The sequence below is a fragment of the Lepidochelys kempii genome, chromosome 11 (genome assembly GCF_965140265.1).
Source record: "Lepidochelys kempii isolate rLepKem1 chromosome 11, rLepKem1.hap2, whole genome shotgun sequence".
Lineage (NCBI taxonomy): Eukaryota > Metazoa > Chordata > Testudines > Cheloniidae > Lepidochelys > Lepidochelys kempii.
The window spans coordinates 79,376,953-79,393,127 of record NC_133266.1 but is presented as its reverse complement, the minus strand read 5'-3'; the positions used below and the strand labels follow the sequence as shown (position 1 = coordinate 79,393,127).

The window sequence follows — 16,175 nt, the reverse complement described above, 5'->3', positions numbered from 1 at the left end:
CACACTCTTCCAGTGGTCACTTAACCACTAGGGTCAAGATTTTCAAAAAGTTAAACTCTAAATATGTATTTAAGCATCTATCTGATTTTCAAAAGTGCTGCACACCTCACAGCTCCCATTATGGTCAATGAGAGCTGTTCTGTGCGCAGCACTTTTGCAAACTAGTCAAAGTATGGATTTAGATGTCTGACTGCAGGATCCAACTTTTGGAAATCTTGGCCCCAGACAACTTGAGAGTGAGTCGTTTCTCAGACAAGCTAATTTGTTTTATGTACACTAAAAAATATTCCAGGGTGAACAGGAGATTTCAGCCATTTTTGCAGTATCTGAGTTGGCAAAAATCAAGTCTGATAGGATCAGCCATTGACGTTGTCAGCAGAAGAAGAAACAAGTTTTGCCACTGAAATGTTCTTTCCCTGGAGCTTTACTACGTATAAGGCACCAGAATAAAGAAGGAAGGCGTGCTACAAAGAAAACAGTTACCTCTTTGAAGAGAGGAGGCATCTGTTATAAGTGTGCTTGTTTATTTTTGAGAGTTTCCTGGCCAAAGACATGGTTAACAAATACATGCAGGTAAGGTGGGCCATCGGGGCAGTCCCCTCATCTGATGAGAAAGAATGATCTCTGTTCACAGAATCTCAGGGTTGGAAGGGACCTCGGGAGATCATCTAGTCCAACTCCCTGCTCAAAGCAGGACCAATCCCCAATTTTTGCCCCAGATCCCTAAATGGCCCCCTCAAGGATTGAACTCACAACCCTGGGTTTAGCAGTTCAAAGCTCAAACCACTGAGCTATCCCTCTCATGCCTAAATTTCACCCACTTGGTTAAGGCACAGCTGCAAAAATGTTGGCATCCTCTTTATTGCTGTTCTCATTAACTTTTTTGCGGAACTCTTAGCAAGGGCAACTTCCCTTGCAACAGGCATGTTGAGACCAATTACACATGGGTGAGCACTCTCTGGATAGTTTTGTGGGAAGAAACTTGAAAAAACAGAAAGAGATCAGTACAGCCACAAAGGGATTCATCAACCTGAATGGTTCAAATTCAGGGTGTGCTGCAAGACCCGTCTCTTCTCTCTCAGACACAATCTGATGGGTAGGTCTGGGCAATGGGATGGATTTTGTGGGGAGAAGGGATTTTGAGGGGAGGTCAAATAATTTTTTATATTTTGATACTGTTGCAGGGTTATCTGGTTTTATACTGAGGTAACCGATGGGTCTTTTTATTATTATGAACATTTTTAAAAGATTGCCAAGGACACTCAGAGCATTGGATGGACTTAACGTGGAGCAGTAAAAAATTCAACTCAATAAATAAATTATAACTCTTTCCACTGCTTCTGTTGCGCTGCACTGGGCAACACAGCATGGGGAGTAGGTGGCCAGCCCTCTGTGGAGAAAGAAGTGGTTAGGGACTATTTAGAAAAGCTGGACGTGCACAAGTCCATGGGGCCAGATGCGTTGCATCCGAGAGTGCTAAAGGAGTTGGCGACTGTGATTGCAGAGCCATTGGCCATTATCTTTGAAAACTCATGGCGATCAGGGGAAGTCCCGGACGACTGGAAAAAGGCTAATGTAGTGCCCATCTTTAAAAAAGGGAAGGAGGAGGATCCTGGGAACTACAGGTCAGTCAGCCTCACCTCAGTCCCTGGAAAAATCATGGAGCAGGTCCTCAAAGAATCAATCCTGAAGCACTTACATGAGAGGAAAGTGATCAGGAACAGTCAGCATGGATTCACCAAGGGAAGGTCATGCCTGACTAATCTAATCGCCTTCTATGACGAGATTACTGGTTCTGTGGATGAAGGGAAAGCAGTGGATGTATTGTTTCTTGACTTTAGCAAAGCTTTCGACACAGTCTCCCACAGTATTCTTGTCAGCAAGTTAAAGAAGTATGGGCTGGATGAATGCACTATAAGGTGGATAGAAAGTTGGCTAGATTGTCGGGCTCAGTGGGTAGTGATCAATGGCTCCATGTCTAGATGGCAAGCCGGTATCAAGTGGAGTGCCCCAAGGGTCAGTCCTGGGGCCGGTTTTGTTCAATATCTTCATAAATGATCTGGAGGATGGTGTGGATTGCACTCTCAGCAAATTTGTGGATGATACTAAACTAGGAGGAGTGGTAGATATGGTGGCAGGAAGGGATAGGATACAGAGGGACCTAGACAAATTAGAGGATTGGGCCAAAAGAAATCTGATGAGGTTCAATAAGGATAAGTGCAGGGTCCTGCACTTAGGACGGAAGAATCCAATGCACCACTACAGACTAGGAACCGAATGGCTCGGCAGCAGTTCTGCAGAAAAGGACCTAGGGGTGACAGTGGACGAGAAGCTGGATATGAGTCAACAGTGTGCCCTTGTTGCCAAGAAGGCAAATGGCATTTTGGGATGTATAAGTAGGGGCATAGCCAGCAGATTGAGGGACATGATCGTTCCCCTCTATTCGACATTGGTGAGGCCTCATCTGGAGTACTGTGTCCAGTTTTGGGTCCCACACTACAAGAAGGATGTGGAAAAATTGGAGAGAGTCCAGCGAAGGGCAACAAAAATGATTAGGGGTCTGGAACACATGACTTATGAGGAGAGGCTGAGGGAACTGGGATTGTTTAGTCTACAGAAGAGAAGAATGATGGGGGATTTGATAGCTGCTTTCAACTACCTGAGAAGTGGTTCCAAAGAAGATGGATCTAGACTATTCTCAGTGGTAGAAGGTGACAGGACAAGGAGTAATGGTCTCAAGTTGCAGTGGGGGAGGTTTAGGCTGGATATTAGGAAAAACTTTTTCACTAGGAGGGTGGTGAAACACTGGAATGCGTTACCTAGGGAGGTGGTAGAATCTCCTTCCTTAGAAGTTTTTAAGGTCAGGCTTGACAAAGCCCTGGCTGGGATGATTTAATTGGGGATTGGTCCTGCTTTGAGTAGGGGGTTGGACTAGATGACCTCCTGAGGTCCCTTCCAACCCTGATATTCTATGATTCTATGATTCTGTGTTGTTATACCACCTTCTCCACACCTTCAATGCATAAAAGACAAAAAGGCATTATACCCACTTTCACCTGAAATCCCAACAAGTGTTTTTTCAATTTTTTCCCTATTTTAGGAAAAAAATATAACCATTGCGTTCAAATTTTGCACAACCAATTTTGTGAGTTTTAGTCTCTGCAGGTAAAATAAAGATTATAGTTGGAGGCTATGATATTGCATATGTCCACCTTCCTCTCCTGTCAAGATTTCCCTAAAAAGTAGTTCCACAAAAAATATAAGCTTTAATAGCTAACTTCTGATATTACAAGCTGCAGCTCCATGTGATTTAAAAGTGCAGAAAGATAGCGAATATTAATATTTGTAGAATTCAACGATAGATGGGCTGATTTTTTCATAATTTAAAAGGTTATATTATCAAATTTATTTAGAAGAATTTTACCCTTAATAAAATCCCTTCCCCACGCACGCACACACTAAGGAGACATACAAATGCACAGACTCCTCTGTATCATACATGACATCATCATCCAACTGTAACTGGCTGTATTTAGTTTCCCTTAGACATCCCTTGATTATACCATATGCTTCATGCATCGTCCTTGGTGCAGTGACATTTTTATATGACAAGATGAAAAGCTTATTGCATTTAACTGATTTCTCATTTTAATTAAAAAAGTTGTAGACATATTAAATATTTTGAATAAGGAAATTTACAGGACATCAATATAAAAAAATAACATTTTCCTCAAACTCTACAGGGCCATTTTTATTTGTATTCAGGCATACTCAGTTAGAACTTGCCTATTTAATTATGTAGTATTTTCTTTAATTCACTTGAATTATCAAAATTACATCTCTGACTTCTTTTAGTCCTTATTATGGGAGTGTCTTTTGGAAATTGTTGATCTTGTTCTCAACATAGCCTCCAGAGCACAGGCTAGGCTTAAAAAAAATAAATAAAAAGACAAACCCAATATGAATGTGTCATGGCCTCCCTAGTTGCAAGGTAATAGTAAGGGATAAGGGTTCAGGAATATTTATCTCTACTTACTGAAACTATTTTCCAGGAAAGTTCACAAACTTCAATTCAGCACTATGGGATTCTAGTAGTTCCTACATCAGTTGAAAGGCAAAGGCATTGCTGCCATTTCCTATTTGTGCTGTTTGAATGAATTTTGGCTAATTGATCATTTTGTTGTTTTTAAATGTCTAGTTGATTCCGTTGTCTTCTCTACATTAAAATCTTCTGAATATGCAAGAAAATTTATTTAACTGGCAGCAAACACAGGCCAACCCAAGCTAGTATTTTAATTAAAGAAACACAGCCCAGAAGAATAAATTTTAATAAAATGAAGTCATTTTACAACAGCCCAGCTTCTTGATTTCCCAATAAAAATGCACTGTAACGTCCCATGTAAAATTGTATCTTTCCCATACAAGGCCTTGCTGTACTGTTAGGATGTCTTTATCAAAGAAAGGGTATGATATATGTTAGCTTTACAATTCAGGGCCAGAATAAACAAATGCTCATGTTTAAACAGCATCGAACAATTTACAGTAAAGCATAGGAGATTTTCATGCACAGTACTTTAAGAGCAACACATATACACTACTTCATTATCATTTACAAAAAATAAGGATGGTTAAAAGACCAAATACCTTTAAAATGAGATAACTGCATAATAATGTGGTGGCAGTATTTCTTCCTGTAGGTAATTAGGGCTCAACCCTGCAGGAGGCTGAGTACTTTCACACCAATTCAACAATGCATTTAGAAATGTGCTTAACTTTAAGCCCTTGCGGAGTTCCATTGAAGCCAAGGGGCTACTCATATCTAAAGCTACACATTTGCTTAAATGCTTTGCTAAATCTGAGCCAGAGCAAGACTAAACCGTTAATGAGAACAATCTGTTACTCTAAATAGCTGGGGACCAGAGCACTGTACAATTTTCTTCCTTTACTTTCTTCCATTACTTGATTTATCTCCTTATACATTCCCTCTTTCTTGTTTCACAAACCCTTATATTTGATCTACTTTATCCTCCCTCCCTCCATTCTCCTGTACCCCATGTCCTCACAATTCCTATCCCTTTCCCAGGTTTCCCAAACTCTCTTTCTTGCCCAATTTACCTAGTTTCCCCTCCCCCAGGTACACCCCAAAAGTAATAATGATCTCTGTTCCCTTCAAATCTCATTCCATCTATCATAGAATATCAGGGTTGAAAGGGACCTCAGGCGGTTATCTAGTCCAAACCGCTGCTCAAAGCAGGACCAACACCAACTAAATCATCCCAGCCAGGGCTTTGTCAAGCCTGACCTTAAAAACTTCTAAGGAAGGAGATTCCACCACCTCCCTAGGTAACGCATTCCAGTGTTTCACCACCCTCCTAGTGAAAAAGTTTTTCCTAATATCCAACCTAAACCTCCCCCACTGCAACTTGAGACCATTACTCCTCGTTCTGTCATCTGCTACCACTGAGACCAGCCGAGCTCCATCCTCTTTGGAACCCCCTTTCAGGTAGTTGAAAGCAGCTATCAAATCCCCCCTCACTCTTCTCTTCTGCACACTAAATAATCCCAGTTCCCTCAGCCTCTCCTCATAAATCATGTGTTCCAGTCCCCTAATCATTTTTGTTGCCCTCCGCTGGACTCTTTCCAATTTTTGCACATCCTTCTTGTAGTGTGGGGCCCAAACCTGGACACAGTACTCCAGATGAGGCCTCACCAAAGTTAAATAGAGGGGAACGATCACGTCCCTCGATCTGTTGGCAATGCCCCACCTTACACAGCCCAAAATGCCATTGGCCTTCTTGGCAACAAGATACTGTTGACTCATATCTAGCTTCTCGTCCACTGTCACCCCTAGGTCCTTTTCCGCAGAACTGCTGCCGAGCCATTCGGTCCCTAGTCTGTAGCGGTGCATGGGATTCTTCCATCCTAAGTGCAGGACCCTGCACTTGTCCTTGTTGAACCTCATCAGATTTCTTTTGGCCCAATCCTCCAATTTGTCTAGGTCCCTCTGTATCCTGTCCCTGCCCTACCCCAGCGTATCTACCACTCCTCTCAGGTTAGTGTCGTCTGTTGCCTGTTGATTGACTGGCTGCTACAGGCACGCTCCTGGCGCACAAAGGCTCTGATCCTTAGGGCAGATAAGATCTCTGTTCAGCCTGTAATCTAGCTGGAAGACTATAAGAGGCAGGAGCTCCTCTCTTACACTAACCCAGACCTCATATGAGTTTAGGATAGTCCTGTAATCTCTACTTCCAGTTCTTCTGCAGGGTGGCATTTGGGGATATTAGGTAGAAAGTACATAGAGCTAAGGGTGTTGGGACATCTAGTTTTTTGTAGGAGACAGTATGCTACACAGGGTACGCGCGTGTCGTATCAATAGAGTATATCACTCCGCATTTCTTCAGTGCAAACCATAGATGTATTAATTAATCATCATTACTTCACTGCAGGTTCAAAGTAGGAGAAAACAGGCTAAGAGGGAGCAAGCTGTTTTGAAATACAAATATCTTGGACGATTAGTGATCATGGTATGAAGATATCAGTCACGTGAAGGGTAACTGGATTATGTGTTAATCAGAATGTATTTGAAAGCTTTCCCAGTATGGAAATTCTTTTTTAATGAACACAAGTATAAAGTGAACTATACACACACAGAAATTTCCTCTCATTGTATTCATATCGTTTCTGTATGCCCACCCAGCTGCAAGGAAAATGGCTCTTGCAGAAAGGACTATATTGTTTATTATGTAAATATACATATCTTACTCATATTTTCTTCATCATCTATATCCATAGTGAAATACTTTTGCTGGTTTCTTGACTGGCGTAGACGGCTTCTATCTGAAAAATAGAGAGTGGGTGTTTTAAGCTTATATTACGTAAAATGAAAGAGCCCACATGATGAAGGCCTGGGACTAGGAGTCAGGAGATCGGGGTTGTTTCCACGGCTCTCCCACAATCATGTGCAATCAGGAACAACTCTGTGTGTCTTTCTCCCACAGAAGGGTAATGTTATTTCTCGAGCTCAAAAATATGGAGATGCTAAGAACCCATTAATGTTTACAAGCATTTTTACATTTTCAGATGGCAGACTGTCTAGAAGGGCATACTGTTTTTAATCTGTTGTACTTTCCCTGGTTCGTATACTTACAAGATATAAACTATGCACTCTCACTGGAAAATGTGGTCATTTCCTTGTCTATTGCACCAACAGACTATTTTAAGGAATGTGACCAGTTAAAAGGTCACACGTGACAGCACCTCTGGAACTGGTTCAGTGGAGAGATGCTTCCCCTCCAGCAAGTCAGAGGAAAAAGGACAAAGTCAAAATACTGGCAACTTGATGTTGCAGGTAACATCAAGAAAATCCAGGCAAATCATATGCAGGGTAGAGCAGGTACTACTACTTAAAAGGACAGTTCCTGGAAAGAGGGGGTTTGTGGTAAAGACTGGGTTTGGTTAGACATTTGTATACATAAAGCCAGCCTTTGCTCCAACATCCTTCTAGAAGCTGTGCTGCTGAATAGCGATGGTGAAGACCATATCCGCAGGAGAGAGAAACAGATGGTGCTGTCTCTTCCCTACATGTGGACTGCCTGAATATCTTGGTGTTACTTGCAATACCTGAGGTTATGTTACAAGAATAATGGTCTGGATTTTCAGAAGTGCTGAGCACCCATTCACTTTAACGGGACCAATGGATGCTCGGTGTCTTTGAAAATCAGGGAAGTCTATAGACATCACATTACAACAAGAGACAAGACGATTATAATCTTACTACTTTGCACCTTTACAGCGCGTGGTATCTTCTCTATGCTTTCCAGACATTTAATTATGCTAAAAAATCAGCACAAGACTCCTTCCTCAGCACATTTCCCACACAGCTGGGCCCAGGCAGGCAGAGGAGGGGGTGGGCTGCCACCACCTCCCCAGCCGGGCTCTCTCGCAGACACCCTGAGGGGAGTCAGCTGGCATGAGAAGCGTCTCTGTACCACTCCCTCAGCTTCCCGCCCTGGCCCAGCTGCCGGGGGGAGGGCTGAGCAAGTTGGAAGTGCCGGGGGTGGGGGGAGGCGTAGCAGCAGCAGGACAGAGCACCCCTCCCCCGCCAGCAGGCCGAGCATGTGGCCCACCTGCGACTGCTAGTAGCAAATATCTCAAAGGGCTGAAGATCGGACACTGGATGGGAAGGGGTCTCAGTTACTACAGTGAATTCTTTCCCTGGTGACTAGTTCAGGGTCTAACGGATTACCGTATTTGGGGTTGGGAAGGAATTTCCCTCCAGGTCAGATCGGCAGAGACCCTATTTTTGTTTTGACTTCCTCTGCTGCATGAGGCATGGGTCACTTGCTGGTTTGGAATGGAGTAAATGGTGAATTCTGTGGAACTTGAAGTCTTTAAATCATAATCAGAGGACTTCAGTAACTCAGCCAGAGGTTATGGGTCTATTACAGGAGTCTGTGGCTGAAGTTCTACGGTCAATGATGGGCAGGAGGTCAGAATAGATTATCACGATGGCGCCTTGTGACCTTAAAGTCTATGGGCCGGTCTACACTACCGCATAAGTCATTGTAACTTACATCAATCGGGTGTTAAAAGCACCCTCCCCTCTGGAGCGACACAAGTTTTGCACTGTCCACCACACCAGTGCTATGTCGGCGGGAGACGCTCTCCCCACAACATAGCTGCCAATTCTCGCAGAGATAGAGTAACTATGCCAGCATGCCTAATGCTGCATCGGAGCAGCTATTCTGATGTAGCGCTGAAGTGTAGACTTGTCCTATGAGTCTATAAGTAACCACAATTAAATGAAAAATTTGATAAAAATGGATTTCCATTTGGAATTCATGCTTTGTGTTTATAGTTTCAGCATACATTTGGACTGCATATGATGACTGAAAAGAACACTAAGTAAAACCCCCACTTTTGTTAAAGACCATAACTAGCCTCGTCAGTGAATTTCTGTTTTAGGTGTATAACACATTTCTTGCAAACATTGATACAGGCACCTACCAAATGCCTGTATTGATCAAATCAAAGAGCACACACATTTTCTTATAAAGGCAGGAAATGGAAATGCATGAATAATAAATATGGTTCCTTGTACTTCATCTTGAAAAAAAAGCATGTGAAGCTCTCCATACGATGTTCACAGCTTTAAAATGAAACCAGTACAGGCCACCAGGGAGAGGAGGAGGAGGGGGTTGGGAAGAGAAGAAAGTGAGCTGTGATTTGTGAAAGGGAGAAGAGACTGAGGAAGTCAGTCTTGTATAGAGAGGAGACACTAGGCATAGTGAGGAGAATGAAGTGGTTTGGAAGGAGAGGAATGAGAGACTGGAGGATCTGGGGGAGAAGGAGGACTATCACGCTGATTAGTACAGTGTAACAACAAACAATAAAATAGCAGAAAAATCAAAATGAAGAATCAGGTGGTTTGGGATAAGAGAGAGGAAAGACTGGTGAATGCGGGGAAAAAGAGGATAAAGGGAGTATGAGGCAGGGAAAGAGGTTGGGAAATGAGGCATTTCCCATGAGGGAAAGGAGAGATTGGCAGATTTGCAGAGAAGAGGACAGTATAAGGGGTTTTGGTGGGAAAAGGAGAGAATGAGGTAAGTATGAGGGAAAGGAGAAGAGACTAGGGGAGTTTTAGGTGTTCCAGGAGACTTGGATGTGGAAGGAAGGAAAGTTTAGAGAGAGGTGGTGTTAGAGAGAGGGAGGAGTCATTAGAGGAGAAAATGGTGGGGGGCGGAGAATTTCACATAGAGCAAAGGCTGGAGGGGAAAGATAAGAGACTGTAGAGGGACAATGGAAACCTGGCATGCTTTCTAAAGATTGCTGCAGCAGAGGAAAGGAGCCAGACCACAATGGCACATAGGAAGAGAAATGAGAGGAGGCCACAGTAAGTGCTGAAGGTCTTTTTTATTTTTAAAATGGAAATGGGGACAAAGTAACTTGCAGTATTGGAACCTTTTACACGTGGCAGGAAAGGGGGGCAGTGGTTTCATAGGGCCACGTCCTTTCCTTTCAGCATTTGGGGCAGAATTTCTCTTCTGGGTATGTGATAGTGTTGTCCTCCCTTACTTGAAGGATGCCTCCCCCCCACCCCAAAGCTGCCATTACATGTCATAGTTGCTAAACAGAGAAGGGTGTATTTAGAATAGATGCAGTATTACCACCATGTGTGTCAGACAGCCCAGAGGCAGGTCTACTAAACATGGGAACAGACAGTGTTAACCCTTAAGCACCATGCAGCTTTTTAAGTGCCATCTTTAGTTAGAGCCATTAAGTCAATTTAGGCCTACACTCTGGGTTGAAGTCTTAAGTGGAAAAAAAGTAACCAAAGGCCCTCTTACTCTATCAGCATGTTGGGCTAGATTCAAAGGTATGTAGGTATTCCAATGCTGAGCAGTGAAACACCCAACTCCCAGGCACCCTGCTGCCTGCTGCAATTCTCTGCCCGAAGTTGAGTGCACAGGCTCCCTATGCATTATATGGGGAAAGCTCGGCACCCAACAAAAGGATTCTCAGAAGCCAGCAACTGAGCAGCGAGCCGCCTAAACAAATCAGGAGTGAAATGCAGAGAAAAGGGCTGGGGCTTAGACTCAGATCCTCAGAGATATTTTGGTGCCTATCTCCTACTGATCTGAGCTGAGCCTTTATGCACCTGACTTACGGGCTGACAGGAAGTGCCTATATCTGCTCAGGATTCTCCGCCGTGAATCCTCTCCTGGAGTTAGGCACCTAAGACAAGTCAGTCCATTCACACAAAAAGAAAAAAAACCCACCACACACCCCAAAGACAGGGGGGAGACAGTGAAATCCTACTGTATGGTAGCCAACAGCTCAGTGGTTAGAGCACTCCTGTGGGATGTGGGAGACCTAAGTTTGAATCCCCACTCTGCCTGAGTTAGAGCAGGGACTTGAATCCAGGTCACCCACATCCCAAGTGACTGCCCTGATGCTTGAGTATTTTGGGATGGGGCTATGTCCTCTAGCCTGTTGAAGTTGTTCCACTTTGTATAAAAACTAAATATTCATTGTGCCAGAGGGAGACTCCACAGCACAGTAGCTAGGGCATTTACCAGGGATGTAAGAGAGTCAGATTCAAGTCCCTGCTCCAGTTGAAGAGAGCTTGGACAGTCTGCTGGTCCTCCTGCAGGAAGCCCTACAATGGAATCTTTTTTAGACACAAACAACATGCAAGACCTGAAGGAGAGGGCCAACACAATCATAACACTACCCTGTACTAACACAATAAGAGGAAAAAATAGAGAGAGCAACAACCAAATGTATCTTTAAATATCAGTTTAATCTAATCTCTGCCCACCAATACTAGAATGCATGAATCACAGTTGCATAGTTACTACATGCAGTTCCTACAGGACAGTGTTATCATTGACATATGCCTTAACTGTGCATTTCCTCTCCTTAACATGTTTCCATATCTCTTAAGTTTAACCTTAAGTGTGATTTTCTTAAATTTGTTATGCTATCTAATTATCCTCAAAATACATTCCTGTAACATTTATATCATTAAGTTACTGATATTTGCTCATAACCATAACTCCTTCAGTTTTTGTTTGGGAATAACAGTGACTAAATATATTTTTAAAGAGTTTTGGAAAGGATAGTGTACCGGGGTAGACACCCGCTCCTGTCCGCAGGGGCTTAGAACAGCCCCGGAGAGGGCTGTGGCTTGGGACAAGAAGTCTGGGCTGATTGGGGAAGGCAGCAACAGCTGGGGCCATGCCCCAATCAGGCCCAGCTGGCCCCTATAAGAGGCTGCGAGCCAGGAGTCCAAACAGATTCTCTCTGCCTGTAGAGAGAGAAGGGTCTGGCTGCTGGGGAGCCTAACCAAGTGCCTAGAGTGGAGTAGGGCTGGGGGAAGGCCAAGGGAACCCCGGCCTGGAAACCCCCCAGGCTGGGACTAGTTGAAGGCCAGTTAGGTACTGGGGTTGCAGGGGCAGCCCATGGGTAGGCAGAGGCAGCAGGTCCAAACCCCCTTACCTGCGATGAATCATAGAATCATAGAATATCAGGGTTGGAAGGGACCCCAGAAAGTCATCTAGTCCAACCCCCCGCTCGAAGCAGGACCAATTCCCAGTTAAATCATCCCAGCCAGGGCTTTGTCAAGCCTGACCTTAAAAACCTCTAAGGAAGGAGATTCTACCACCTCCCTAGGTAACGCATTCCAGTGTTTCACCACCCTCTTAGTGAAAAAGTTTTTCCTAATATCCAGTCTAAACCTCCCACACTGCAACTTGAGACCATTACTCCTCGTTCTGTCATCTGCTACCATTGAGAACAGTCTAGAGCCATCCTCTTTGGAACCCCCTTTCAGGTAGTTGAAAGCAGCTATCAAATCCCCCCTCATTCTTCTCTTCCGCAGGCTAAACAATCCCAGCTCCCTCAGCCTCTCCTCATAAGTCATGTGTTCTAGACCCCTAATCATTTTTGTTGCCCTTCGCTGGACTCTCTCCAATTTATCCACATCCTTCTTGTAGTGTGGGGCCCAAAACTGGATGTGTGGCTTATATACTGCAGTCAGCCCCAGTGAACGGGGGCTAGATAGTGACTGGGCAGTAGCCAAAGTCTGAGGTGGGGATAGGAGGTGGGGGTTCCCCTGGGTGGGGAGACCCTGCAAGTGAGGGTTACTGCCAGGGGCACCGGGTCCAGGAGGGACAAGGGGGCCTCGTGTAAGCAGGACACTGGCCTGCAGAGAGTGCTCCAAGGCTGGAATTAGAGCTAATTCCCAGGACACCAGCAGGAGGTGCCGCAGGGGTGAGTCCCACATGCTTATAGATAGAAACTCTCATGCTTCAGCAATTGCTGTACTGGGTCAGAAGAGTTTTCCATCTAGACCAGTATTCTGTCGCCAGCTGTGGCCAGTACCAGATGCTTGAGAGGATTTTTAGTACAGAGGCCTAAAGCCCAAGAATTCCCCAAGGCTATGCTAAAAGAATTGTCATGCAAGACTCCCATAAAGTTTGGCAAGTAACGCTAAGAGAAAGATGATGGAAATGTACCAGTTAAGACTCTTTATAGAGTAAAAAAAAAAATTAGTATGATATACCTTCACAACCTATTGTATGTAAATTGTTTTCTGCTATGCTAAGTTGTAACTGAAATCACATGAAAGGGTATAAGAAAATGGAAATGGTTGAGGGGAATTTTACTCACAGCACAGGTATATGAAAGATTTGTTTTTCACTATCTAAGCTCTATTGTAAGTTGGTTAAAGTTGTTATGATGGAAATTTGGAACATAATGGAAGATATAAGCTGTACTGTCAACAAGTTGACATATGTCAATGACTGGATGGTACCAGTCATGCAGTTATACCACAAACTGTAATACAAGGTAAACAAGTTACACATAAAGACCTGAAAAAGCATGACCAAAGTTGGGTTAAGTTGAGTTTGCAGACTGGAGTCCAGATTGGTGTGGTAAACCTCACCCCTTTCTGTAATGGGCTGTTATATTCTTTAGTTAGAGTTATCTAGCTTAATAAATTCAGTTAATCTTACTATCTGATGTCTCACTAATCAACACTTTAATAGAACTCATTTTTTACAAGAAGGTGCAAGAACTATTGCAATATTCCCCAATGGCAGGAGTCTAGCAATTACTATGTTCTGAATAAAATATAACTAAATAAAATACAGTCAATTAACAAATGCAAATATCTAGAAATGTGGTAAAGCTTCTGTGGATAAATAAGACTTGTTTCTCAGACCCTTCTACAAGCATGAAAATCATTTTAAAATATAAAAAGAAAATATCTAATGACCTTTGCATTCTACTAGAATATACACTATGGATCTCAAACATGTGGCCCGTGGAGTTATTTGCTACGGCCTGCCAAGCTCCCTGGCTCCTCAACCCCCGACCCAAGTTATTTCCTGTGGCTGCCAAACTCCTCTCACCCGCTGCCCACAGCACGCTGTGTCCCTGCTTCTCTGGCAACCTCCAGGCGCTTCCCACCACCAAACAGCTGTTTGGCGATGCTTATCACTTTCCAGAAGGGAGTGGGGAGCTACATGCTCAGGGGAGGAGGTGGAGAAGAGGCGGGGAAGGGGTTGGAATTGGGGCAGGGAGGGGGCGGAGTTGGGGTGGAGACTTTGGGGAAGGGGTTGGAGTGCAGGCAGGGAAGAGGTGAGGCGGGGTGGGGCGGGGCCTCATGGGTGGAGTGGGGATGGGGGCAGAGGTGGCGGGGCTTTGATATCTTTATATGAAAAGGTGTCAGTGATGTGGCCCTTGGGGCAATGTACTAGTCCTCATGTGGCCCTAGTGGTGATTTGAGTTTGAGATCCCTAATATACACAGTAATACTGTAGTTGTAAGATAGTTGCTCCTAAAGTATATGTTAGTGCCAAAATGCTTTTGAATTGCTCTTTACAAAATGCTGAAAAGACAAAAATGTTTTTGTTAAGGAAAATGAGACCAGTGATATGCTAATATTGTCAACAATATTTCAAAGGAAAACTGCAAATGTTAAAATTCTATTTTTTTGATCAATATATTGTGAATTATCCCCAAAACAGGCAAAGTGAGGTTGAGAGGGAGTAGGTACTTAATACACCTACTAAGAACTAAGCTATCACACACAGTTGTATTGGCCAGTTCTGCTACTGAAATCATTTTGAGATGACAACTACCAAGGCAGCTCTGCTGGAGTCAACCCAACTGAGGTATAACTCTTTTCTTGTACATAATTTTTTTTTCTTTTTCATTATCAGAACACTTGCCAAAATATTTTCATGAATGGAAGACTACAAAATGGAAATAATTCTCTGTACAAAACTTAGAATCATAGAATATCAGGGTTGGAAGGGACCTCAGGAGGTCACCTAGTCCAACCCCTGCTCAAAGCAGGACCAATCCCCAACTAAATCATTCCAGCCTGGGCTTTGTCAAGCCTGACCTTAAAAACCTCTAAAGAAGGAGACTCCACCACCTCCCTAGGTAACCCTTTCCAGTGCTTCACCACCCTCCTAGTGAAAAAGTTTTTCCTAATATCCAACCTAGACCTCCCCCACTGCAACTTGAGACCATTACTCCTTGCTCTGTCATCTGCCACCACTGAGAACAGCCTAGATCCATCCTCTTTGGCACCCCCTTTCAGGTAGTTGAAAGACACTATTAAATTCCCCCTCCATTCTTCTCTTCTGCAGACTAAATAATCCCAGTTCCCTCAGCCTCTCCTCATAAGTCATGTGCTCCAGCCCCCTAATCATTTTTGTTGCCCTCCGCTGGACTCTTTCCAATTTTTCCATATCCGTCTTGTAGTGTGGGGCCCAAAACTGGATACAGTACTCCAGATGAGGCCTCACCAATGCCAAGTGTGGGGCCCAAAACTGGACACAGTACTCCAGATGAGGCCTCACCAATGCCAAATAGAGGGGAATGATCACATCCCTTGATGAGCTGGCAATGCTCCTACTTATACATGATGTTATATATATATATATACACTTAGTAGTATATTTCAAAAGTTATAATGGTAAAGTTGCATTTGTGCATGCATATGCATGACTTCATTTGTTCTCATAATTTAAGTTCTCTCAAAAAGTTAACCCCTCAAAAAAGTATTGACTATAGCAAAGTTGGTTGGTAGTTAATAACTGCAGACTGATTAATTCAGCTAAATTATTTACAGAGTAAGTCTAAAAGAAACTGTGTAATGTTGCAAAATTAGGAACACAGAGAATTACCTTTCTACAATAAAGCTTTTGTCCAGTTTACAATATCAGTTAACCTTCCAGATGCACATCTGTTGTACTTAATAAAAACCTGAACACCACAGAAAATGGGATAATAAATCACATACACAGTTCTATTTGTGGAAAGTAACCATATAAATAGAAAAGGGGAATGGAGACCAAATTCAGCATTTTCTTTCTAGGCAGAATACTAACTGTAACCAAATGACTAAGCAGAGAATGCAATTCTATCTAGTGACCTATTTATAGAATCTCTCATGTATAATGAGAACCCTGAAAAATGACTGGAAGAAATCCAGGCAATGATGCTTTTTATTTCTAGAGCAAGATGACTGAGAACTCATCTATCTGCAAAGAGCATATGTGAAATATTATTGTGCAACTTATTGCAGGGGGAGCTCAGATATCATGATAATGAACTCTCATCCATGCCCTCATCACCCTACATGTTGACCACTG

At 43.3% G+C, this 16,175-nt stretch overlaps 1 protein-coding gene across 14 annotated transcripts in view; it reads right to left on the bottom strand.

Annotated features, from left to right (window-relative positions):
• Window positions 1-16,175, bottom strand: part of ADARB1 (adenosine deaminase RNA specific B1) — a 225,157-nt gene that overhangs the window by 66,805 nt on the left and 142,177 nt on the right. For 10 of the 14 annotated variants that reach the window (XR_012154404.1, XM_073306981.1, XM_073306973.1 and 7 more), the window contains one exon: window positions 6,763-6,837. Coding sequence is in view for 13 of the 14 variants with exons in the window: in XM_073306983.1 (XP_073163084.1) it covers window positions 6,763-6,837 (75 nt within the window). In the remaining variant the exon portion in view is untranslated. Of the gene's footprint in view, window positions 1-6,762; window positions 6,838-11,075; window positions 11,159-16,175 lie in introns of those variants that run through there. The other 4 variants (XM_073306982.1, XM_073306978.1, XM_073306979.1 and 1 more) reach the window with 2 other exon arrangements.